Source organism: Rhamphochromis sp. 'chilingali' (genome assembly GCF_963969265.1).
Source record: "Rhamphochromis sp. 'chilingali' genome assembly, chromosome: 2".
Taxonomy (NCBI): Eukaryota; Metazoa; Chordata; class Actinopteri; order Cichliformes; family Cichlidae; genus Rhamphochromis; species Rhamphochromis sp. 'chilingali'.
Genome location: NC_137930.1, coordinates 59,453,964 through 59,478,654, shown reverse-complemented (window position 1 = coordinate 59,478,654; position 24,691 = coordinate 59,453,964). Strand labels below are relative to the sequence as shown.

The 24,691-nt window shown below is 40.5% G+C and overlaps 1 protein-coding gene across 6 annotated transcripts in view; it reads left to right on the top strand.

Annotated features, from left to right (window-relative positions):
• The first annotated feature begins 2,802 nt into the window (after window positions 1–2,802).
• The window catches only part of kcp (kielin cysteine rich BMP regulator), a 31,398-nt gene continuing 9,509 nt past the window's right edge, over window positions 2,803–24,691 (top strand). The window contains exons 1-40 of one of the 6 annotated variants that reach the window (XM_080866592.1): window positions 2,803–2,853; window positions 3,795–3,889; window positions 4,585–5,099; window positions 5,425–5,494; window positions 6,143–6,414; window positions 6,520–6,583; window positions 10,287–10,360; window positions 10,486–10,575; window positions 10,700–10,789; window positions 10,899–10,988; window positions 11,774–11,863; window positions 11,990–12,076; window positions 12,203–12,289; window positions 12,411–12,486; window positions 13,093–13,175; window positions 13,261–13,354; window positions 13,438–13,517; window positions 13,602–13,687; window positions 13,796–13,886; window positions 14,004–14,103; window positions 14,190–14,275; window positions 14,456–14,549; window positions 14,632–14,781; window positions 15,152–15,258; window positions 15,342–15,435; window positions 15,527–15,700; window positions 15,792–15,874; window positions 15,959–16,052; window positions 17,706–17,888; window positions 17,999–18,169; window positions 18,269–18,442; window positions 18,534–18,616; window positions 18,688–18,778; window positions 18,853–18,935; window positions 19,031–19,204; window positions 20,265–20,523; window positions 23,275–23,357; window positions 23,453–23,546; window positions 23,616–23,789; window positions 23,953–24,035. In XM_080866592.1, the coding sequence (XP_080722718.1) occupies window positions 3,796–3,889; window positions 4,585–5,099; window positions 5,425–5,494; window positions 6,143–6,414; window positions 6,520–6,583; window positions 10,287–10,360; window positions 10,486–10,575; window positions 10,700–10,789; window positions 10,899–10,988; window positions 11,774–11,863; window positions 11,990–12,076; window positions 12,203–12,289; window positions 12,411–12,486; window positions 13,093–13,175; window positions 13,261–13,354; window positions 13,438–13,517; window positions 13,602–13,687; window positions 13,796–13,886; window positions 14,004–14,103; window positions 14,190–14,275; window positions 14,456–14,549; window positions 14,632–14,781; window positions 15,152–15,258; window positions 15,342–15,435; window positions 15,527–15,700; window positions 15,792–15,874; window positions 15,959–16,052; window positions 17,706–17,888; window positions 17,999–18,169; window positions 18,269–18,442; window positions 18,534–18,616; window positions 18,688–18,778; window positions 18,853–18,935; window positions 19,031–19,204; window positions 20,265–20,523; window positions 23,275–23,357; window positions 23,453–23,546; window positions 23,616–23,789; window positions 23,953–24,035 (4,767 nt within the window). In that variant the 5' untranslated portion in view covers window positions 2,803–2,853; window position 3,795. Of the gene's footprint in view, window positions 3,059–3,786; window positions 3,890–4,584; window positions 5,100–5,424; window positions 5,495–6,142; window positions 6,415–6,519; window positions 6,584–10,286; window positions 10,361–10,485; window positions 10,576–10,699; window positions 10,790–10,898; window positions 10,989–11,773; window positions 11,864–11,989; window positions 12,077–12,202; window positions 12,290–12,410; window positions 12,487–13,092; window positions 13,176–13,260; window positions 13,355–13,437; window positions 13,518–13,601; window positions 13,688–13,795; window positions 13,887–14,003; window positions 14,104–14,189; window positions 14,276–14,455; window positions 14,550–14,631; window positions 14,782–15,151; window positions 15,259–15,341; window positions 15,436–15,526; window positions 15,701–15,791; window positions 15,875–15,958; window positions 16,053–17,705; window positions 17,889–17,998; window positions 18,170–18,268; window positions 18,443–18,533; window positions 18,617–18,687; window positions 18,779–18,852; window positions 18,936–19,030; window positions 19,205–20,264; window positions 20,524–23,274; window positions 23,358–23,452; window positions 23,547–23,615; window positions 23,790–23,952; window positions 24,036–24,691 lie in introns of all 6 variants that reach the window. The other 5 variants (XM_080866593.1, XM_080866591.1, XM_080866590.1 and 2 more) reach the window with 5 other exon arrangements.

Here is a 24,691-nt window from a genome sequence, read left to right as displayed (position 1 = left end):
AGGTGGCCACTGGATGTCAGCAGAGAAGCAACTTTAAAAAAATGGAAGATAAATGACAGAAAAACAGCGGACATTAAAAAATAATGACACTAACATCATTTTTGTCATGGTCTCGTCCTCCATGTGTGGACCAGCCCTCTGGAGGAGCGGTGGAGAACATTGTGCTGTCTGCAACATGATTCAGTGTGGTCGGTTTGGTGGTGAGTCATGATGGTCTGGGGAGGCATACCCATGGATGGACACACAGACTTTTACAGGCTAGGCAACGTCACCCTGACTGCAATTAGGTATCGTTTTGAAATCCATAGACCCTGACAGGCTTTACCCTGATAAATAAAGCATATATAAAATTCATTTTGCTAAAACCTGGTTGAAGCTTCTATACTGTGGCAGGAGTATTGTTTCCGTCTCAAAATGGCTTGATATAATTCATGAAAGATATTTCTGAGCTATGTTTGACAGATTATGCACCAACAAATAATATGCAACAGTTTAAATACCAGAAATCACTTTTGAAGGAAGATGAAGGAATTGATATAATTGTTTGGGCCCACACTCTCCTGACCTAAATCCACAGAGCACCTCAGGGACAACATGTTTCCATTCATCTGCACCAGGATGCACTTCAGTCTGTCCAGATCTGGGAGGAGATACCCAAAGAGACCGCCTGTTGTTTTATTAGGATCATGCTTCTATGCATACAAGCATGTGGAAGCCATACAAACTACTGAGCACCACTTTGAGTTGCTGCAATAGAGCTTCAGCGAAATGTACTGGCCTGCTGAATCATTTTTTCTCTTTGATCTTCAGGGTGTATTCAGCTGTCTGTAGATTGATCATTTTCAATTCCATCAACCAAGGTTTCGTCATTTTGTTCCTAAAAATTACCCAGTCAATATCAGTATGATATCAGTATGAGCAGTGTATATACATTAAAGAAATGACGTTCTGCAAGTATCTTTATGATATTGCATTATCGTACATGCTATAATCAATCCAGCCCTCTTTGGTTCAATTACTATAGATTGTGGTGTTATATGCTGTGATTTCTGTTGGCTGGTGGTCAGATCTGTTTTGAAAAAGGCATTTTTAATGCCAGTAACAGGCTGTACCCTGATAAATAAAGCATATATAAAAGTCATTTTGCCAAAACCTGGTTGAAGCTTCTATACTGTAGCAGGAGTATTGTTTCTGGTTCAAATTGGCTTGATAATACATCAAAGATATTTCTGAGTTACGTTTGACAGATTATGGACCAACAAATAATGTGCAACAGTTTAAATACCAGACATCACTTTTGGCACATCGGGAGTATTTAAACTGCTGTAAATGACTTGCTGACCTATAATCTCTCAAACAAATCTTTCATGAACAACAAACCACTTTGAGCCAAAAATGACATTTCTATCACAAGGCAGACGCGGCAATCACTTTTTGACAAAATAAATTTTACGTGTTCTTTAAAAAGACTTATTTACATAAAGGATTGTGTCTGTCTTTGAAGACAGAGCTGGTCAGAAGGATTTCAAACAAATATAATACTTGTAAAATTATTATATATGGATATTTTCATAATAAGAAATGCAGGACTAAACAAAAAAGGAAGGAAGGTTTTAAGGACTGATTTACTGGAATAGTATACTTAACCTGGAGTTCATGTTCTGGTCCCAGAAGAGGTTTCTGCATAAATTGTTGTGATTTTGTTCAAAATTCCTTCATTACTCTGTTAACTTGCCCCAGCTGTGTCTCGGCAGTCCTCCTGTAGTTTAACCTTGACAATGTGAGCATCTGCCTTTTTTCCAGAAAGGGTAACAGTCTTACTTGAATTAACAGTCACTAAAAACTGGGAATGTTTTGGTGTTTTTTGTTTTTTTTGCCCCCATGTGGGTTCAGTTAAGAATACTCCTTTATTCTCTTGGGCTGTGGGCTATGGGTTGGTAGATTTTTGGGCAGTTTTTTTTAAAATTATTATTATTTGCAGATTAACTGTGAAACTAGACCACATTTCCAAAAGGAAAGAGCCACTGTACAGTGATGGTGAGTGCAGCTTTTTACTTTTCACTGATTGTTACAGAACAAAATGCCACTCTGGTGCTACATTGAAACAGCAGTTCCTTGAAAGAGTTTTTGCATCTACAATCAACCCTCAGGAGTTAAGTGAGGAATTCCTCTGGGATGGGGTGGATGGAGGACTTGTAACTTTGATTAAAACCATCTAACTAGCACGATGGGTGGGTCTTTGTTCAGATCTACAGTAATTGTGTAGTTAATGGATGGAAAGCAATTTGGCCTGATAAGAGAATCTCCCATCAACTCCATCCATTAAGAATCACTTGGGTGTTGTATCATCTCTTCATTAAGATAAAACAGCATGTCTTATTTGTCCTGTAAGTTTCACAGCTAAGAATTATGAGATTTGTATGGGAAAGAATCTAAAATAAGAGTCATTGCAGTGATGAACATGTCAGCAACATGAGGGATATAGATTCTTGGGACAGAGGGTGGGTGGATAGGCACAGTGGGATGCAAACTGGGGTTATTTCCAAAACAGTAAGACATTAACACTCACATTTACTCTCTCTCTCTCTCTCTCTCTCTCTCTCTCTCTCACTCACACACACACACACACACACACACACACACACACACACACACACACACACACACACACACACACACACACACACACACACACACAAATATTTTGGGATGCTTCAGCATGGCTCCCTTCCAGTCTCCATACCAGGTTTTAGCTGATTACCAGAAACAGGGGTCTCCACTGGGTGGAGATGTTTTTTCGAGGAAAAAACAAGGAAAACAAGACAAGAAAAGGCCGTCACGGATGTCTTTTTGGTACTAGAAACTAGATGAACTCTGCACACCTGAACATTTCTCTTACGTGAATATCTGCGGCCTCGACCCCTTTCATGTAAAACATGTGATATCTTGATAAAAGTTGTGAATGAACAGAATTTCACTACTGCCTTTTAATCACTGCCCAAGGGGGAATGTAAGACTGTGTCAGCAGAGGAGAGACTCAGCAGTGTTGTAAGATCGGGTGGGTTTCCGCCCAGTTAAGCGGTTCTAAAGATTTATCGTGCGGGTTAAAATTACGATACAACAACAATCCGGGTGTTTGGGATCATTTTGGCGGTTATTTCTTGCATGTAAATTTTATGGGTTAATTCGAAACAAGTACCATGAGTACAAACACACACACGCGCTCACACACGCACGGCGGTGCAGTGGGACCTACGTACAGTTAAGGTGCTCACGGTGAATAAAGCGCACGGACTCCTATACGTAGTGTACGTATGCAGTGAGTGCAGCACTGATGTGCACGGGTTGCTGTTTGGGTTGCTTTCAAGTGATAGGCGGGACTGTGGTCCAGACCTCTGGCAATAATCTCTCTCTCTCTCGCTCTCTCTCACACACACACACGCACGCACACATTTGTGTGTCTCCGTATGTGTGAGTATGTGTGTCTGCAGTGCCTGTGTTCATTCCTCTTCGACGCTAAGCAGCACAGTGGAGCGTAAACTCGGCTATAGGATCTTTATATTTTGAAGAGTTTTGAATAACTTTTGGGCTGAAAACCATCTGCAATATCTGGCAACACTAGATCCAGATGTTTCACGTTTCCCCTGAGCGCTTTTTGGAGAGGTCTGCTTGACGAGGAGCAGTGACACACTGAACGTTAAACTCAACGATCCATGGCTAAAAGGACGATAAATGCTGTTATATTTGTGTAAAGTATTTTGATTTTGAGCTTTTTTTCCCTTTTGGCTGAGGAGAATGGAGAGGAAACTCAGAGCGGTTGTGCTGCTGGAGATACATTTGCTCTTCGTGTTCTTCTTGCACGGACAGTCTAGTGCAGATAACGAGAATGGTAAGTTAACACACAGGGTCACGGGGGTCATGGATTGTTTATTTTACTGTTTTGATCGAACTTTCTTAAATTATAACTTTAAGTGTGAATTAATCTGTTCACAGTCAGTGGAGCTATAAATGGTATGTGGGGAGTTGTTTTTTGTTTTAGTAAACCCTGGTATTTAAATACTTAAGCTTGATATAATGTCTTTTTAAAAAATCACAATACAAAAGCTGACATGTAATTAATGATTTTTAATGTTCATTCTTGCCCAGTCCCACATTTGTTTATATTGAGTGTTCATTTCCGAAGAAACTATAGTTTTAGTTTTTAAAAAGTTCAAAATCTGACATTTGGAAAGGACAATTTGCCTCTAGCAGTGATTGCTTTTCACCTTGTATGCATGTCCATCTACTTCACAATACTTCAACATAATATAAATACATCTACGAACAACAAAACAAGCTTTTATTGTCATGTTCCATTTCTATCTGGTCCTGAAGCACCAGATATCAGATTTAAAGAGAGTCATAAGTTGAAATTGCAGACAGATGAGATAAGGGTGATCTTGGTTTCAGGTCACTGAGGTCACTGACCAGTAGATCTCTCACACAAAGCTTCACAATCATCATAACCCAGAAATCACAGTACTCTACTCCAGAACTCATGTCATATGGATGTGAATGTGACAGTGTCTCTTATTTCTTTTATAGTAATTGATCTTGTGGAAGCACTAAACCTACCTCACCGAAAAAGTGCGAGCAGCGGCATGATCTACAAACTACGTAACAGAGCACCCCACCTGACACTTCCCGCTGAATATTCTCACTTCCTGTACTCCAACCTTCAGGGTAGCATGGGTGTTCATGTGGTGGGGCGCCAGGCGCCTCGATCCACTGCCACCATCTTTTCTCTTTCGTCTGCATCTTCGCCTATACTCCAGATCATCTCCTCCACTGTCAATAACACCCTGCGTGTGGACTACCAGGTTGAAGGAAGAGCGCACGACTTTGCCAGCATTAACCTTCTGGACACAAACCCTTTTGCAAGTGAAAAGTGGGGTCATCTGGCTGTGAGCCTGGAGCCTGACAGACTGGCATTTTTTGTGGACTGTCAAGAAGCTGCAGTTTTTCCAATAGAAAATGAGAACAGGATCAACCTAGAACTGCCTCAAGATGTTCTCGTCACTCTTGGCAGCACATTAGGGAAGAGAAGCAGTAAATTTAGTGTGAGTTTACTTTGCTTACTGCATATTTGCTTCCACACAGAGAACATAGAGAGACATCATCTGAACTTCTTTATTAACAGTACTCTGTTTGTATTTTACACAATACTAGGTATTGTCCTATAAACCTTGTAATCGAAGGAGACTGTCTTTTGTTGAAAATAGTACCAGGAAATATAGTCAGCTTAGATTTACCGTGTGCATAATTACAAATAAAACATCAGATAGTATATCCAAGTATATGCAGTATATCCATAATCAATGCCATTATTCTACATAACAAATACATTATATATTTTATGTACTGACTGTATTTTTTCAAATGCAGGGATATTTGAAGGCAGCAGAAATTTCACTGAAAGCATATCCAAGGCGCCCATGGAGCTGCAATCTTACAGGTAAGAGCAGATTCCATCTCTCCGTCCGTCACAGTTTTTATAGGAAGGTGGGGTTACATCCTGGAACGGTCACCTGTCGATTGCAGACATAATGTATAGAAACAGACAACCATTCACAATCACAATCACGCCGATCACCAATTACCCAGTAGCCCTAAGAAATATGTGAATATATGAAGCCAGAGTATGTGAAACAGAGTACTCACACAGGCAGTGGTGCAGTGAGGCCTACCAAGGTTTTTAGCAGATGATTTGATGTTCCTGGCGACGGGGTCTAGTAACTGACTAACTTCCTATTATTGCAAAGTGGAAGCAGCTAAGAACCACAGCAACTCAGAGGGTTGCAGACCAGATAAAGTTAAAGAGCGAGGTCGGCAAGTGCTCAGGAGCATGATGTGTCAAAGTCACCAACTCTCTGCAGAGTTTCAAACCTCTTCTGAGCGCAAACACTGTGGACCCAGAGCTTCATGGCATATGTTTGCATGGCTGAGCACCGCCTGTAAGCTTAATGTGTAGGTGGCCCAGTACTTTTGACCATATAGTGTATGATGATATCATTCTGCCATTTGGTCAGAACTTATAATGTGTCAAAAATGTAGTATATTTCACTTCTGAGGAGTTCCACCATTTGACTGATTCTTATTTTAGATCATCTATTTCCTCCAGATGCACATGACCCAGATTCCCAGACTGACTCCAGCAAACCTCACAATGATTTACCCAGTAAACTTCAAACAAACCACAGATCACAGGACCAAACCAGCTATCATCCTCAGGAGATCCAGAGTGATCAGATGCAGGGAGCTGAGCCTCCTCGAGGTGATAATTCTGCTTCTCAGGAACAGAAAGATGAGACACTGAGGAAGCTGGAGAGACAGATGACAAAGCTGACTGATGAGTTGGGCATCATAAGAGAGCAGGTAAAGATCACACTTGGTGTATGAGTTTTCATGAAAAATGATATAATGAAACATAATTGCAGGGTACACTAAGATTTTTTTGTTTGTGTGTTTGTTTTATAACAGAACAAAAACCTACAAAATCGTGTAAAATTCCTGGAGTTATGTCTGAAGGACCATTGCAGAGAAGGTGACTAAGCTTCTGTCTGTTTGTGAGATCTGTCACGGGTGTTTTATGTTATTGTTTTGTTTTTTCAAATTTTAAATTCGTTGTATTCACGAAGATACGGAGAAAATGTAAATATGTCTTTGTGTCTCCTGTCAGCAACAATATTGCACATAATTAGTAGCTCTTTACTGATAGCTATCACGGCTTTTGTTTTTCCTGGGGGACACAAACAGAACAGGCAGGTATTTTTGACCCACACTGAAGTCAACTAGACTAGCTTCATAAAATGTTTATGAAGAACACTGCTGTCCAACCTCTGTGTGGTGAAAATGTATTCAGGGCCTTTCAACAATGCTACTGACACAATTATACATGAAAAGATTGGCATTAAATTTGTGTTTCTCAGAGATTCCTTAAGAGAATTCCTCCTTCCTCCTCTGTGTATGTCTGTTATACTGTCTGTAAATATAAAATCTCATAAGGTTTTGAATGATCGCTGATAAAACTTTGTAAAAGTCCAGCGTGGGGTGATGTTAACAATCCTTTAAAATTTGGCTTAGATCCACCGAGGTCTTCAAGGTGAACTTTATTGGTGAAAAACTGACAAAAAGCCTAATAAATTAGAAACTATAATTCTTAAGTGTGGTGTGTATTGTCAATGTAGAGAAAGTACCATATAAAGATTTAAAATATGTCATATTTGACCTCTGACGTTTCCTTCAAGATCAATAGATTGATCCAAAGGTCAAAGTGATGATAATGCTACATAGAACTATTTAAAACTTTTTTTCTTACTGCCATTATTTGTGTTGACAACATATAAGTATAAAATAGGGCATATGGGGATTTTAAGTATTGCGATCGTGGCTCAAGAGTTGGGAGTTCGCCTTGTAATTGGAAGGTTGCCGGTTCGAGCCCCGGCTTGGACACTCTCAGTCGTTGTGTCCTTGGGCAAGACACTTCATCCGTTGCCTACTGGTGGTGGTTAGAGGGCCCGGTGGCGCCAGTGTCCGGGAGCCTCGCCTCTGTCAGTGCGCCCCAGGGTGGCTGTGGCTACAATGTAGCTTGCCATCACCAATGTGTGAATGGGTGGATGACTGGTTGTGTAAAGCGCTTTGGGGTCCTTAGGCACTAGTAAAAGCGCTACACAAATACAGACCATTTACATTACTTTTTACCTCTGATCTTTTCTTCAAGGTTAAATAAGGTCAAGCTTTCATAAAATGGCTTTTATCTTTTAAACTATGTTTAAAATTCTACTGCATTTGTTTGTATTGGCAACATTTGGGAAATGATCATTTGCATCCAAATATGTCTTACTTGACTATTTCCTTATGTTGAATTACATGGCAGAGCTTCAGAACGGCTTGAGGTTGGTCACAATTGCTAATGAAGGCAAGCTTAGAAGCCACCTTCTTTCAGGTTTTGTATTACTATAGCTTTCTTTTAGTTTCTAATAGTGTATGAAGTATTCTCTTTCATTGTCATCGGCTTTTGATTTGTTATTTACAGAATGCAAACCTTTAGTCTCATATATGGTAGTCAGTGGATTTTATCACCCTTTCCTGTTCAAGTTTATGTATCTTATTGTGTTTTATATTTTCTGTCTGTATCTACATAGTAAACCAAAATTTTGGATTTGCGTCAAACTACTTCTTAGTTCAATTTTTAGACAGAATTTCTAGGCATAGCCAGATAGCAGGAGGGTTCCTCTTTGGTGGCCTCAGAATCTCATCTCTGCTATTTGCAGATGATGTGGTTCTGTTGGCTTCATCGGGTGATGTCCTCCAGCATGCTGGAGCAGTTCACAGTCAAATGTAAAGCAGCAGGAATGAAAATCAGCACCTGAGGCCATGGTTTTCAGCCAGCAAAAAGTAGAATGCCCATCCCGGGCCGGGGACGAGTTGCTGCCCCTACTCTGTGAAGTCTTCCTCCTCTCCCCTGGGAACAGCACTAATTTCCTCTCATTTGGTCCCTGTTGGAAATAGTGCATGTTGGGAGGATGCTGTATCAGCAAACAAAGGCAAGGGTTCCATTACATGTGTAAACATTTAAAATCAAGGCATCTCTTATGTGAGCAGAAGAAAATGACAAGTTCAGCAAATTATAAAAAACAGCATATGTGTTTTCACCTCTGTACTTCTCAATTCCATATAATGCGTCACTTGTAGTGACAACATAGAAATGATCTCTGCAGTACCTCTTAGATTCATTAGATTCATTCTCATTCTCTACTTTTTTTTTTGGGGGGGGGGGGTGATTATGTGTATACGGCTGTCTTATGAACATGGGCACAAACGATCCACATCATCGCCCAAAGGGTATGAGAAAGCCAGGAAAATACTGGGAAAAAAGGATTTCAAATGGTTTCGTTCCATCATCAGAAAAAAACTATCCAAACAACAATATGTCTATCTTTTAACTGAATAATTTGTCAGTAATGTGTTGCTACACTGAAACTAAGCAGTTCCTGCGCGTTCTCCTTGGTGCATTTGAAGAAACTGTGTAAAAATACATGTGCATATGAAACAAAGACATGGGGCTTTTGCCGATGTTGGACTAGCCTCATTAAGGATTCCTTTAATTAAGTATTCTCTTGATTTTCCCATTTTTTCCCCCACATTTAGCCCACTGTCCCCTTTCTTACACCCCACTGACCTACCTTTGGCACTTGCTTCATTGCTAGTACATACGTAGAGCAGACAGCTGCAAGGGCACCATGATTACACACACTTGTGGACTCACACTTTTAGCAAATGCATTCTTGGCTTGCTAAAGGAAATGCCTTTAGGCACAGTAGGCAGCTTTACTAACCTCTTGTTTGCGCGGTGATTATTGCCTTCTCTTGCACACAAACACATTGTTTGAGTCATTACATTGATTAAAGGCTTAAATACCCAAGGTCAGCAAATTATATTCAACGAGGAATGTAAATGCTTATAATAAATGTGACTTTTCTCTTCAGTGATTGCTGTACTATAAACATAATCTTTTAAATGGACAAAGACATAATAGAGGAAGTTATTAAGACCGTGATTTCATCTGTTTGGTAGGGAATCCCTCAGGAAACTAACATTCTGTTTCGCCCACAGTAAATATCCTGCAGTGTTAATAGACTTGTCTGACTTAACGTCGGAAAGTATGAAGACAATTCTGGTTATGGTTACAGTCCATAAAATGCGTATGCGTGTGTAAAGGCAAGCCCGTGTATATCACATGAGAACCATGCTGTTTGTTATTACTGGAAAGGGAGCAAAGCCAGATGTTCATCAGTGACTCAGTGAGAAAAGGTAAAGAAAACCTGTGGAGACAGACAGAGATGGCAGAGGGTGGCACCAGAAAAATTTAGATTTTCTTATTTACAGTATACACTCCAGCATAAACACAACCAAAGAGCAGAGTCAAGCAACTGGCAAGGTTTATTTACAACAAGATTTCAACTTGTAAACTTCAATAGGAAATGAAAGCTTTACTGCTTGTAAAAACACAGTATTTAGCTATGTTAAAAACAGCACTAATGAGGCAGGCAGTGAGTTGCAGGTGCAGGAAGCAAGCCATGGGCAGAATCAGAGGTGATCGATCCAACAAAGAGTAAAGAGAAAAAGGTTGACAGAGAGACACAGAGAAAGAAAGCAGAATAAAACTCCAAGCCTGCATAAAATCCTAACTTACAATTAAAGACGCAGAAAAAAATTGTGATCTAAAGACTTTGTTTGATTTCCAGGGGTCCAGTCAGATTGTCCTTTTCACAATGGGTCCAACTGTACTGAAGATCGCTGTCAGACAAGAGCGTGTAATGTACGTGTTTGATATTCAGTTGCAACAAAATAATAATGAAAAACAATAAATGAACCTAAAGAAATCTGCTGGTCCTGTTTCCTGTTCATTGCTTATGTTATGTTTATTTTTCTTCATTTAAATAGGAGGATAACAGGCAGTGCCCTCAACAGCCGTGCGCTCCTCAAAACTGCCCAGGAGAGAATGTACCTGACTGTCAGAGAAGAACATGTAATGTGAGTATTTAATAATTAACCACAACAGATGATTTTCAAACACATTTAATGAGCTCAAACAACCTTTCTCACACTGTTTTCTGTTGATTCTTTCTCTCATTTTTGTTTCTCTTCATTTAAATAGGAGGATAACAGGCAGTGCCCTCAACAGCTGTGCCGTCCTCAAAACTGCCCACAGGAAAATGTACCTGACCGTCAGACACGAACGTGTGATGTGAGTATTTCATATTTTTCCATAAGAAATGGAAAAATGTTTAATAAGTTTGAAGAAGTCTTCTGCTCCTATTTTCCATTCCTTTTTTCTTATTTTTTCATTTTAATAGGAGGATAACAGGCAGTGTCCTCAACAGCGATGCCCTAATCAAGACTGCAGAGAGGAGAATGTACCTGACTGTCAGACAAGAACGTGTAATGTGAGTATTTAATAATTAACCACATGACAGTCAAAAACATTTAATGAATTTAAAGAACTTTTCTGGCACTGCTTTCAGTTCATTCTTTCAAAGAGCGATATAAAAGACCCCTGTGAGTATACGATCAAGGGAACAATTCATCCTGCGTAGGGTATGGTCACCAGGGCCCCGCCCTGAAGCCAGGCCCGGGGAGGGTGCCTGAAGGTGAGCGTCTGGTGGCCACTTGTGTGTTCTCAGAATCAAATCCCTGCTTTTTGCAGTTGATGTTGTTCTGTTGCCTTCATCGGGCGATGGCCTCCAGCTCGCACCGGAATGGTTCGCAGCAGTCAAGTGTGAAGCAATGAAAATGAGAATCAGCACCTCCAAATCTCAGGCCATGGTCCTCAGCTGGAAAAAGGGGAAGTGCCCACTCTGGTCAGGGACGAGTTCCTGCCCCAAGTGGAGGAGTTTCTTGAAGTCTTGTTCACGAGTGACGAGAGAAGGGAGCGGGAGATCTACAGACGGGTTGGTGTTGTGGCTACAGTGATGGGGATGTTGTACCGGTCCTTTCTTGGTGAAGAGAGGGCTGAGTGTAAACGTGAAGCTCTCCATTTACCGGTTGAACGAGATTCCAACCCTAACCTATGGTCACGAGCTGTGGGTAGTGACTGAAGGAACAGATTACGGACACAAGCGGCAGAAATGAGCTTCCTTTGAAGGGTGGCTGGCCTCTCCCTTAGAGATAATGCGCAAAAAGATGGATGGATGGATCTTTCTCTCATTTTACTTTCTTTTCATTTAAATAGGAGGATAACAGGCAGTGCCCTCAACAGCCAAGCCCTCCTCAAAACTGCCCACAGGAAAATGTACCTGACTGTCAGACACGAACATGTGATGTGAGTATTTCATTCTTTTCCATAATAAACAACAATCAAAAATATTTAATAAGGTTGAAGAAGTCTGCTGGTCCCATTTTCCATTAGTTTTTTTTATTTTTTTGTTTGTCTTCCTTTTAATAATAGGATAACAGGCAGTGCCCTCAACAGCCATGCCCTAATCAAGACTGCAGAGAGGAAAATGTAACTGGCTGTCAGACACGAACGTGTGATGTGAGTATTTCATATTTTTCCATAATAAATAACAATCAAAAATATTTAATAAGCTTGAAGAATTCTGCTGGTCCTATTTTCCATTCCTTTTTTCTCATTTTTTGTTTGTCTTCCTTTTAATAATAGGATAACAGGCAGTGCCCTCAACAGCCATGCCCTAATCAAGACTGCAGAGAGGAAAATGTACCTGGCTGTCAGACACAAACGTGCAATGTAAGTATTTGATGTTTACTTCATAATAAATGACAATCAAAAATATTAAATAAGCTTAAGAAGTCTTTTGGCCCTTTTTTCCATTCCTTTTCTCATTTTGTGTTTCTCTTAATTTGAATAGGAGGATAACAGGGAGTGCCCCCCTCAAGACTGCCCACAGGGGAATGTACCTGGAGGCTGTGCCCAGCAAATCACAGGTAAGTACAGAGAAGATAAAGCATACTAAACAATACATTTGAGAGGAACTAAACTTGCCTATTTGGCAAGGTACACATTCATTCATTTTATGCACACTGGTAACTCTGTCTGGCATTCATTGTATCATTTCTTTTTATTTCTTTTGGCTGGTCCCTTTAGGGGTCACCACAGCAGAGCATCTCCCTCCATCTCACCCTATCCCTTGCATCCTCTTCTGTCATACCAACCATCTGCATGTACCCCTTCACCACATCCATGCTTTTTACTGTATCACCCATGGTGCATAACTTGTAAGCCTACACTGGCATTTTTATAGCTATCCAAAATAATTCTGCGTTCCACTTTTTTACTATAACAAATAGCATGTGCTGTCCTAATCACATATACTCAAATTTCCAGTTGTCAATGTCACAAAAATTGACAGGACTCAACAAATATGAAAACAAATGGACCTTCTTGTTGGTTTTGGGTTGTTAGGAACTCTGTACTGAGAATCTTTCTTGCAGAAAGGTTTAGGGTGGATAAAAATCTGTTTAGATGTACAGATTAATATCTTCATACCTAGAAGCACAGGAATAGTACAATAATGTGATGTGTGTTTACAGGTTGCACCCATTCTGGTGTAAATTATAACAATGGAGACTCTTGGAGGTCGGTGGAGAGTCCTTGTGATATCTGCCAGTGTTTGGTGGGTCTGACAGCAACTACATGCTCAGGTTTTCATCTGGTCACTCACCTTCATCTCTAATAATGCTGTTCACTCTTCATCACAGGATGGTTATGTTCGCTGTGAGAGGGAGCAGTGTTACACTCCCTGTAGAAACCCTACTGCTCCTCCTCCAAATACCTGCTGTCCAGTCTGTGAAGGTGGGCTTAATTGCCTTGTGTAATAAGGTTTGTATATGTGTTAGACTGTAGAGGCATAATGTGTCTATTTGTGTGTCTTGTAGGCTGTGATGTGAATGGACATGAAGTCCCTAATGGAGCTGTGATCCCTGTTGGAGACCCCTGTGAAGAGTGTAGATGTGAGGTGTGTCTATAAGTTACAATTAAATTTGATTTTCGTGTGTGTAAATGAATTGAGGATCTTTTTTTTTTGTTCTTTCTCTCAAAGAATGGAAATATGGTGTGTTCACGCGTTCGCTGTTCTGCTCCATCTTGTAACAATCCAGTATATCATGCTGGGGAGTGTTGTCCACGGTAACAAGCCCGCCTACCACCATCATCCGTATCATATTTAAGCCTGTACAGTTTCACCTTTTTTGTTGTTTTTAAATATATTTAATCAATGTTTACGTGAACCTGTAGATGCGAGCAGTGTGAATATGAGTCCGAAGTGTATGTGAATGGAGAGAGGTTCACCTCAAAGAGAGACCCCTGCCTCCAATGCTACTGCTCTGTGAGTTTAAACTGACAAAGTCTGAATAAAAATGTATCAAAACTTACAGAGTAGCCATGATATTTGTGACAACTAAGGTTAAAAGAATAAGTGATACATATTCAATTTCTTCGCTAGGCAGGTCAAGTGTCATGTGAACACATGGCTGCATTATGTCCTACACCACAGTGTACTCATCCAGCTAAGCACAGAGGAGAATGTTGTGCCTCATGCAATGGTCAGTGTCAAAATATGCATCTAGTTCCCTCTACATTTCAACTTTCACAGAAACAACCAATCAGCTATCTGTGTTTGTTCCTCCAGAGTGTGAGTATGAACAGAGGGTGTATGCTGATGGGGAAATTTTCAGCCCTTCTGGGGGTGGACCCTGCCTGCAGTGCAGGTGTAAGGCAAGTTTATGCAATATACACCCAAAGAAAGTGTGTGTCTAGTGCAAAAATCTCTTTGTTTTTTCACTCAAGAGGAGGCATGATTCTTCATTTGTTTCATGCATTTTTCTTTTCTAGATCATAGCACTTTTTATGCCCATTAATATCTTTGACATTTCTTTTGTTGCTTCTCTGGTTTAGAGTGGAAATGTAATTTGCAACGAAGAAAAGTGCCCTCCTGTCCGCTGCTCCAATCCAATTAGACACCCACATCTTTGTTGTCCAGTCTGCAAAAGTAACTTCTGACTCATACACATTTAGAGTGCAGGTTCATACGAGTGAGTGTCCTGTATGAAAACCTCCTTTTCTCATTGCAGCATGTGAACTGGATGGAGTGGAATATGATGAGGGGTCCAACTGGCAGCCTGAGGGTCCTTGTTCCAGCTGTACCTGTGCAAATGGAGAGGCCTTATGCACACGCACACAGTGTGCTGCCAACAACTGTCTGCATCCCACCAGGATTACTGGTAAGACTGTGACCCTAACTCTTATAAATGCTATATTTATTACACATTAATTGAAATATGTCTTTTTTGTTTTGTTTTAATTTTGATGATTAGGCCGTGTGTCTGGTGAAAATCAGGCATCTATATATCAAACTATGATCAGTCAAGCCAGCCTACTCGGCAAAGGCTTACTCTCCTTGAGGAGTGTGGACATTTTCAAGTCAGCAGGCTTCCCCATGAGTGTGGTTGTGTCTGCTGAACTTTGTGAAATGAATGTGTAAAATATTACGTTTATGTTTCTTAATTAAATTATGGAAAAAATGAACTTTTTCACAAATTCCACATTTTTTGAGATACTTTAACAAACTGAATACTCTGTCTCGTTTTTTAGGCTCCTGTTGTTCAGTCTGTGACAGCTGCACTTATAACCAACGTGTCTATAGCAATGGTCAGAGTTTCGCGACCCCTGACCAACCTTGCCACACCTGCACTTGTCTGGTAAGAATCCATTCATTAACACATTCCCTATCACTTTTTATCTTTGCACCTGCTAACATCTTCTCCTTTCATCTTATGCTCAGCATGGCACTGTTCAGTGTGAGAGACAATCTTGTCCTCAGCTTAACTGCAGGGACTCCTACACCCCACCTGGAGACTGTTGCCCCAGATGTCGAGGTACCTAAAACTCAGACTGTGATTCTTATCATAGGTAAACGTGATCTATTCTGAGTGAGGTGACTGTAATGTGTGTGTTTGTTCTTGTCAGACTGCTCCTATGAAAACCGTGTGTTTTTGAATGGAGATGTTTTTCCCAACCCCGTGAGTGTGTGTGAGGAGTGCACATGTGCGAGTGGAAGGATTGACTGCCATCAGGCACAATGTTCTGAGCCTCGCTGTAATGCACCGATGCCTGGGCAGTGCTGCCAGAACAACTGCAATGGTGAGAAAGTTTACATTTGCTATAAGGAAAATAAACAACTCTGAGAAATTAGGATCTCATAATTACAACATTGCTTGTTTTACTGCTGCAGGCTGCAGCTATGTAGGGAAAGAATATTCCAATGGACAACAATTTCCCCATCCTACTGACTCATGCAGGACATGCAGCTGCACTGTAAGAATAATGAGTACAACACCTAATTCAATAACATGTTGCCTTCTTAAAGCAGGTTTTCATTTCTGTTTGTGTTTGTCATAGAATGGAAATGTCCAGTGTCTGATGAAGAGGTGTCCACCACTGACCTGCTCTAACCCTCATGTGATACAAGGAGAGTGCTGTCCCCAGTGTCCTGGTAAGGATATGCAAGAACAGAGTCCTTCTGGGGCGCTTGTTTGAAAAGTTATTTTAAAGCATTAGCTAAATGAATTTCCAGTGCAACAGTAAAATTGCATGAGAGAATCACCAGCCAAATATGCCACAAAATAGAGTTTTAAAAAGCCTTTTTTCGCTGTTATACAAGCCATTTTTGCTCTTGCAGAATTCTCTTTATCTTTTTTGATGACTTAAAATATCTAGAAAAAGTAGTACAAAGCACAGTTACCCCCCTCAAATAAAAAAATTCACAAATCTACTTTGAACCAAGAAAAAGGCACTCTTCGTCACTCCACAATTCAAAAGTTTACACTAGTAATGTAAACTACATCTAGTAATAGTTTTTTTGAGTGAAGACAAAGGTAGGGGAGTGGGGGAAGGCATATACAGAAGCAGCAAAAGAGGGGGAAAGGTAGGAGTTTGGAGATGAGAGTAGGGACTCTAAATGTAGGAATTATGATTGGTAAAGGAAGAAAGGTGGCTGATGTGATGGAGAAAAAGGACGCTAGATAGGAAGGCTGTGTGCACAAAAGCAAGGAGCATCGGAGGTGGATTTAAACTGTTCTACCATGGTGACAATAAGGAGCCAAATGGAGGGGGGATAATCTCAAAGGAAGAGAGATTGAACAGACTTACATGGACACGTAGATATTGACAACCGAGGCAGTGAGGTGCTGGATAGGTATGTGATAAGCAGAGAAATGTGGAAGGAAAGATGGCAGTTGGCTTTGCAAAAAGGATGAAAATTTTTGGGAAAGCATATTTCAAGAAGGGAGAAGAACAGGGTAGGATAGGGTAAGATAGGAAAGAGTGGAGACAGGCGGACTACATCTTGTGCAGAGGGTGCAATCTGAAAGAGGTTGGAGACTGCAAGTGGAGAATGTAGCTAAGCAGCTTCATTAGGTAGTCTGTAGGATGAATTTGGAAATCAAGAACAGAAAGCAAGTGAAGGCAGAGGCAAGGATTAAATAATGGGAGTTGAAAAAGAGTGCAGAGTTCAGGAAGGAGTTGAGGCAGGCTCTGGGTCGTAGGAAAGAATTAGCAGATGACCGGGAAATTAAAACTTAGGTGGTGAGGGAAACGGCCAAGAGTGGAGATGCTATGATTTTTGTTGGGAGTAACCAGGATGGACAGGATTAGAAATATTAGGAACAGCTTAGGTTGAGGTTAGAGGCAACGCTAGGGAGGCGAACTTGAAATGGGCTGGACATGTGCAGAGGAAAGAGAGTGGATGTAAGGGGTAAATGGTTTTGAATATGGAGTTGCCAGGCAGAAGGAAAAGAGGAAGACCACAGAGGAGTGTCATGGATGTAGCGAAGGAGGACATGGAGAAAGTTGGTGTGACTGAAGAGGATGCTAGAGATTGGGTGAAATGGAGGCAGACAATCTGCTGTGACGATGGAGGAGGAAGAGGAATAATAGCAGTTTCAGGACTACACTGCAAATAGGAACTGGTCAAATACTGTGTTTGTATGCTTTACATACATATATAATGAGAGAATAGTATAATATAATTTAAATATAAATACAAAAATGATTTGGTGATGGCAAAATATAAGTTATACCAACGACTATGAAGCTGACTCCTGAAAGTTTTTATGGTAAATAATTTCACAGTTTTTGTTTTCTTCAGCTCCTCAGTCAGACTGTGTGTATGAACAAAGCTCCTACAGTCACTTGGAGCATTTCAGCGACCCCAATAACGACTGTCGATCATGTGCCTGCACCAACGGGACAGTTCGCTGTAAACGAAAGCGCTGCCCGTTCGCTCACTGTTCTCACCCCATCAAACAAGACTGCTGTCGGAGCTGCGAAGGTACAAGTTGTCATGTCCTTAATTAAAGATCAGAACACTACTGATATTTGATGCAGTTGTTTATTGCGTCTTTATTATCAATTATTTTTCTCTCTCTCTCTTTTTCTCAGGCTGCTTATATGAAGATCAACAGCGAGTTAATGGGGAGATGTGGGATAACCCATCAGAGCCATGTGTTGAGTGTGCTTGCCGTGACGGCTCTGTCCAGTGTCAGAGGAAACGCTGTCCTCCCTCCAACTGTAAACACCCAGTCCAGAGAGATTGCTGCATGTCCTGTGATGGTGAGAACCTGAGCCAATGCACCAATCACTGGCCTCAGTTAAAGTCATTTAAAAATGATCTTTTTTTGCATGTATTAAACTGTAAATTTCTTCTTGCAGGCTGCATGTATAATGGTAGAGAATATCTTGACGGCACTGAGTTTCATGATGGCAGCGACCCCTGTGTTGTCTGTCACTGTTACGGAGGCGATGTCACGTGCTCCAGGATACCCTGTGATGAAAAGTGCAGTCACCCTTACAAACCACCAAGACAATGCTGTGGAGAATGTGACCGTATGAACGCTTAATAAACTAACTGTGCCCACACTGATATTTTCCCCCAATTTTTACAATTTGACCAACTAAACACATCTTTATTTGACAGGCTGTTCCTATAATGGCGCAGTCCTCATCAATGGACAGTCCATTCCTGACCCAGGAAACCCTTGCTATGAATGTATTTGCCAGGTAGTATCAGCACACCCACACAGACATTCCTATTAGCTTTAGACACCATGTCATGCTTATTTCTCTTACAGAGAGGCTCGGTGCAATGTAGGAGGAAGCGGTGTCCTGAAGCCCTTTGTCCTAATCCAGTCGCTGATGCTTGTGGTTGCCCAGTTTGTGGAGGTATCAGCGATCAACACATCGCAGCTCATGTTAAGTAGAATAAGTAGGTAACTGATGCTTTATTGTGTATGCAGGTTGTCGTTTTGAAGGTCTGACTTATGCTGATGGACAGATTCTCCTTGAACAAGAAAAAGCGTGCGAGGACTGCAGATGTTCAGTGAGCGAGAGCAACGCATTATTTAAACCGCTTATTAAGTTCACCATCATGGCATCATGTTTTATTTTTGTTTGGGTTTTGGTTGTTTTTTTTAGAGAGGAGAGGTAGTGTGTGAGCAAAGAAAATGCCCTGCTGTGTCATGCCCACATCCAACTCTCAACAGCTGCGCATGTGAAGTGTGTGATGGATGTAACTTCTATGGACGCGACTGTTTGAGTGGGGAGCAATTTGCACACCCTACAGATAGCTGTCAGCGCTGCTCCTGTCAGGTACTGCCATGCATCATTTTCAGCTCTATCAACTGTGACATTCAGTATACACAGAAAAATCAGAAATCAGAAACTTTAGAGATTACAGGCTTATATTAAGAACCAAACCTGCAAATATCTGTCATTTCAGATTATGTATGCTCGGAAAGTTTATAGCTTGCTTTTTCACAGAAGATGGCAGATGTTATTTGATATGCACCAGTTGCAAATGATTCCCTAGTTCCAACTGAGCATTGTTCAAATGCCACAACCAACCCGAGTATTGTTTCTGCCCATGTCTATCACTTTATGACCACAGAGCACCATACTGCTGCATTGAGCAGGATAACGCACAAAGCTCAGATCATCTTAAACTGGTTTGTTGAGCGTGACAATAAGTTCACTGTAGTCACATAGCCTCCAGAGTCACCAGAGCTGTAAAGAAACATTTGAGGACTTAAAAGAAGCAAGCTACAAATGTTTTGTAACCACGTGTAAACCATTTAAACAGTATATGTTACTTAAGGAAGATACATTTAGCTAACAATTTGTTTAATAGCACAACCCTAACCCCATCAGCACATTACAATTTGGTGAATTTTTCTTTTATTTTGAAAAACTGCCAGGAAATGTTTTCACTCCCTGTTGTTTTAATATTTGTTAGTTTGTTTAAAAAATATTATTACAGTTTCCCTCATGAGGCTTTGATGGATATTTTATTTTTATATATATTTATTTTATTATATCTAAAAAGACTTTGGTTTAACTACTTTCAAAAGGTTATGTGTTTTTATTGTAAAAAAAGTCTTGTCTCTAACATATGTATCTATCCACAATTCAAAAAGACTAAATCTAACACTGAAACTAATAAAAACATAACTAAAATTAAATATTTTCAAACAATAAAAACTAAACCGAAACAAAAAACTGAATTAAAACTGAAGTAAAAACAAAAAGTCAAAATGAAATAAAATTAAAAACTCATTTAAAACTATAATAACTCTTCATATTAGAAGTGACTTTTTACCAGGCATTAATTTGCACTTGCTTTTTTGTGTGTGTTTGTATGTGTGTTGTGTAGAATGGTGGTGTGGTATGTGAGCAGGAATCTTGTCCAAGCATTACCTGTAGCAATCCAGTGACACGTCCTGGGGAATGCTGCCCCATCTGTGACTGCTGTTTCTATGAGGATGCTGTTTATTCTAACGGCGAAAGCTTCAGGCCCCCATCAAACCAATGCCAGAGCTGCACCTGTGTCGCGGGCACTGTTGAATGTGTGTCCGACGGCTGCCAACAAGCACCCTGCGCTCAACACGTTTCCATGTCAGAGCCGTGCTCAGGTACATCCTGAAACGATAAACACACAGCCAACAATTCATTATAAAGAAAGCTAGGATCTCGTATGTATTCACTTTTTAAATATAACAAGGGCTTCACAGAAAATTAACCTGCATTAGTATGTAATCTTTACTGTTTTCACACTGTTAAACAGAAATGTCACAGAAGTACAAAGAGTATAAATCCCATTTTGAATTCAAGCACCTGATCACAAAAATTACACATCTCAACAACTTGGAACACGTTATTTTCACCTTTTATGGACTAATTTGGAAATCTGCTTCCTTTGGACGAAGACTATTAAGACGCTCACTAACTTGAGACGCTGAATCACTGACCTTTATCATTTTGTTCCTGGTTACAACCCCTGTAACAAGAAGTCAGTTGTCTACCCAGACCCCTTGACCCTGTCACCACTTTATTTTGTCATAATAAGTCTTTGTTTAGTCCTTGATCTTGTCACCCAGTTGTTGTCTTCCAGACCCTCCACCTTATATGTTTTGTCACTGTTTAACACTTGCATGTAAACCATACCCAGCCCATACTCTTGTTCACCAGTATAAATGTTGTGTTTTGTCAGTGGGTCAGGGTTGGATTACCTTCCCAGACCCACTCTCTGAATTGGTACCAGAATACTCAATAAACATACCACCACAGCAAACTTTCAACAGTTTGGTCCCGTGATCCATTTGGTAATACGTTTAGTTGGAGACTGTTACTAAGTGGTCAGTGATCCTTTTGAAAACACAGTTATTGTTCCTGTGTGCTGTCTAAGGTCTGTGGAACTGCATGGCCTTAGGATTTGACTAAATTGCTTAAGGTTTTGACATTTTAGTTACCAGAGGACTGAAGAACAGAAAAATTTTTTTTAAATGCATCTGAGAGTTTTAAAAGTTTGAAAAGAAAAAAGAAACTAAGAAAAATTAAATGACATATGGGTTCATAGTGGGAGTAGGAGTACATCAGGAATGTGCTTTGAGCCAATTCTCGTTTGCAATGCTGATGGACAGTCTGACAGAGAAAGACAGACTGGAGTCTTTGTGGACTTTATATTTCTAGACAATATTGTGATCTATAGTGAGAGTGGTTTAGAGTCAGTGGCACTATTAAAAAAACGAAAAAAAAAAAAGACAAGAGACGGAGTTCAAGGTGGCAGAGTTAAGATGCTAAGATTCTGATTAGGAGTGACCAGAATTGACAGGATATGAAATGAATATATTAGAGGCTCAGCTGAGGTTGAGCATTTTGGAAAGGTTAGAGAGGCAAGGCTGAGATGATTTGGACATGTGCAGAGGAGGGATGGTGTGTATGTTTGGCAAAGGATGTTTAGGATGGAGTTGCCAGGCTGCCAGGAAAAGAGGAAGGCCACAGAGAAGATTCATGTAGTGAACGAGGACATGCCGAGAGTTGGCGTGACAGAAAAAGATGCTGGGGATAGGGTGAAATAGAGGCTGATAAACCGCTGTGGTGACCCATAATGACAGCAGGTGAAAGAAGAAGAAGTTAGAGATTATTGGGAAAACATCATAACAATTTGTGTTTTTCTTTGTTGTGACGTCATTGCATGTTTTCTTTTGTTTGTCAGAACTTGTCTGTTTCTTTTGTGAAATGTCGTTTGATGTTTTCTTTTCCCCCCTTCAAAGTTCTACAAGAAAAACCAAAGAACATATTAATGTGATTCTGCTGGGATGAAAGGAGCCTTTAGGAGAAGTTAGTGGAGCATTCTTAATGCTGAGAATGAGTGTGAGGTTGAAAGCGAAAGAAATTCATTTAAAAAAATGTGGGCCCCAAACATCAATCAGTGAGATTAACAGGTCTCTTCAGCACATGGGCTCTACTTACTCATCACTATCGGTACCACAATATAAGGCAATGCAGACAGTGAAAAATGTGGTGCAAGACTCAAAGCCTACATGTGGCTGAAGAACAAGCTGAAAATATAGATACCTAACAGAGGAAGTTCCAGGTGTACTGTATGACCTTCTACTGGTCAATGAAGAAAGAGGTCATGACCATCATCCAGCACATATCACCACCTTGCACCATTCCCTGGCAGCTGCAGTGTGTGTGTTTTCGTCCCAATGATGGCTTTGCCTGCAGTATAATTTCACAAACCCGGATGATTTCAATTACAGCCAACATCAGGTGAAGGCTCAGCTGATACCCTTCTGTGCATTCTATTGGCCATATCTCATATGGGATATGCTACTTAAGCTGCTTCAGCCTGCAACAGCTACTGTTACCCCACAAGCTCCTTTACACACCCACATTTTCCATTTTGTGCTTTTAATGCTATTTCTGACTTAATTCAATGCTTATTGTCACCGATAACCTGCTCTGTTCTGTCAGGACTCCTGATCGTGCTCTCCCTGCCTTTACCCTTTTCATGCAGAATGATGGGGAGGCTCAAAACCCTTGTGTCCAATTTTAAATTACTGTAGTTGAGAGAGAAGTAATATAAGTAATTCTGACAGAACTAATAATATATCCTACACTACAACTTTACACAGTTTTTTCTTCCACACTCAATCTTCTACCTTTTTGTCAGTTTTTAACATTTATGTTTAAACCATGGCCCACTCACAGTCGCTTGTTCATCAGTCTTAATGCCATATTTTGTCGGCTTACCTTCCCAGGCCTGCACTCTGGGTTGGTAATCCCACCCTGTACTGTAATATACACAACATTAGAACAAACTCTGACTGACTTCTCCAACATTTTCTTTCTCTGCTACTCTTGGTCATGTGACTCAGTATGTATGCTGAATGGACAGGAGTTCAGTGATGGGCAGACGTGGACCCTGAGTTCAAACCACTGCTCCACCTGCATCTGTAAGGTCTGACTTTATAAATCTTGTTTGCAGATATAGATTTTATTCTTCTCCATATTTCCTTTCTTGTATTGAAGTGCTGATCTGTGATATTCTCACAGGCAGGAGAGGTGCATTGTGCAGTTCCTGAGTGTCCTAAGCTTGCTTGTGTGCATCAGGTGACTGATCCAGGAGCCTGCTGTCCTCGTTGTAGAGGTAAATAAACTAATGGAAGCTCTGATCACAGGTGGAATAGTTTGTCAGTGACTCACTTTTCCTTCTCAGGTTGTGTTTATGCGGGAGAGGAGCATACAGAGGGCAGCAGCTGGTTTGCAGACTCAACTCCATGTATGACATGTATGTGCGTGGATGGTGTGACCACCTGCTCTGAAGTACACTGTCTGTCTCCATGTGTTAACTTCATCAGTGTGCCTGGGGAGTGCTGCCCAATGTGTGCTGGTAAGCATATTTGCCTTACATTTTCTTATTTCTGTTTCTCTGCAGTCTCTCCCAGTAGTGAAACCCATACGTAGCCATACAGTAGTGAAAGCCATACATTTAATATAAAATATATGTGTTCATATTCTTTTATTGTCACAATCTGTCATTATTTTTTGAGCAGACTGTGTATTTGAGGGCAAAGTATATGGACCAGGGGACAGTTTCCATCCAGCCAATGACCCCTGTCAGATCTGCACATGTGAGGTATGAAACAAATAAAAATCATCTCTGTATTGGATCATGAAATTTTGGTTTAGGTTATTTTTTTATTATAACTTATTGGCTATACTAAATCTGTGTTTAAAACAGGGAATTCACAGTCTTACAGTTTCATTACTCAGATTGATAGTGAGATTCTAGATATGCCATTACTGTACTGACACAAATGACAAGATATTATCTCATGTGTGTTATAAAAATGGTATGAAAATATCATGTGACAACCTTAGAATAAACGTTTTTACAGTTCTCAGATCTGATCCTTGTGTTGTGGAATGCTTTTTCAATACTGTTTCCCAGTTTTCCTGTCTTTGTGTGTCTCTGTGCTTAGTTATCTTCTAGATTTCCTGTTTCACTTTGTCAGTTAGCATCTCTTTGGTGTGTTGTCTTGGGCTTGCTTCCTGTTTGCTGATTACCTTGATTATGTTTAGCTGTTTCTGATTCCCTTCCTGTCCCCACTTAGCCAGTTATCTTTATATATAAATCCTATCTTCTCTTCATTCTCTGTTGTGCCGTCTGTTATACTTCCAGTTGTGATTCCCGTTTTTTTCTACTAAGTGCCTTTAGTTTTTGTTACTTTGCTTTATGGAATTTGTTCAGTCTGCTTCCCACACCCTATTTGTGTCACACAATGTGCGATC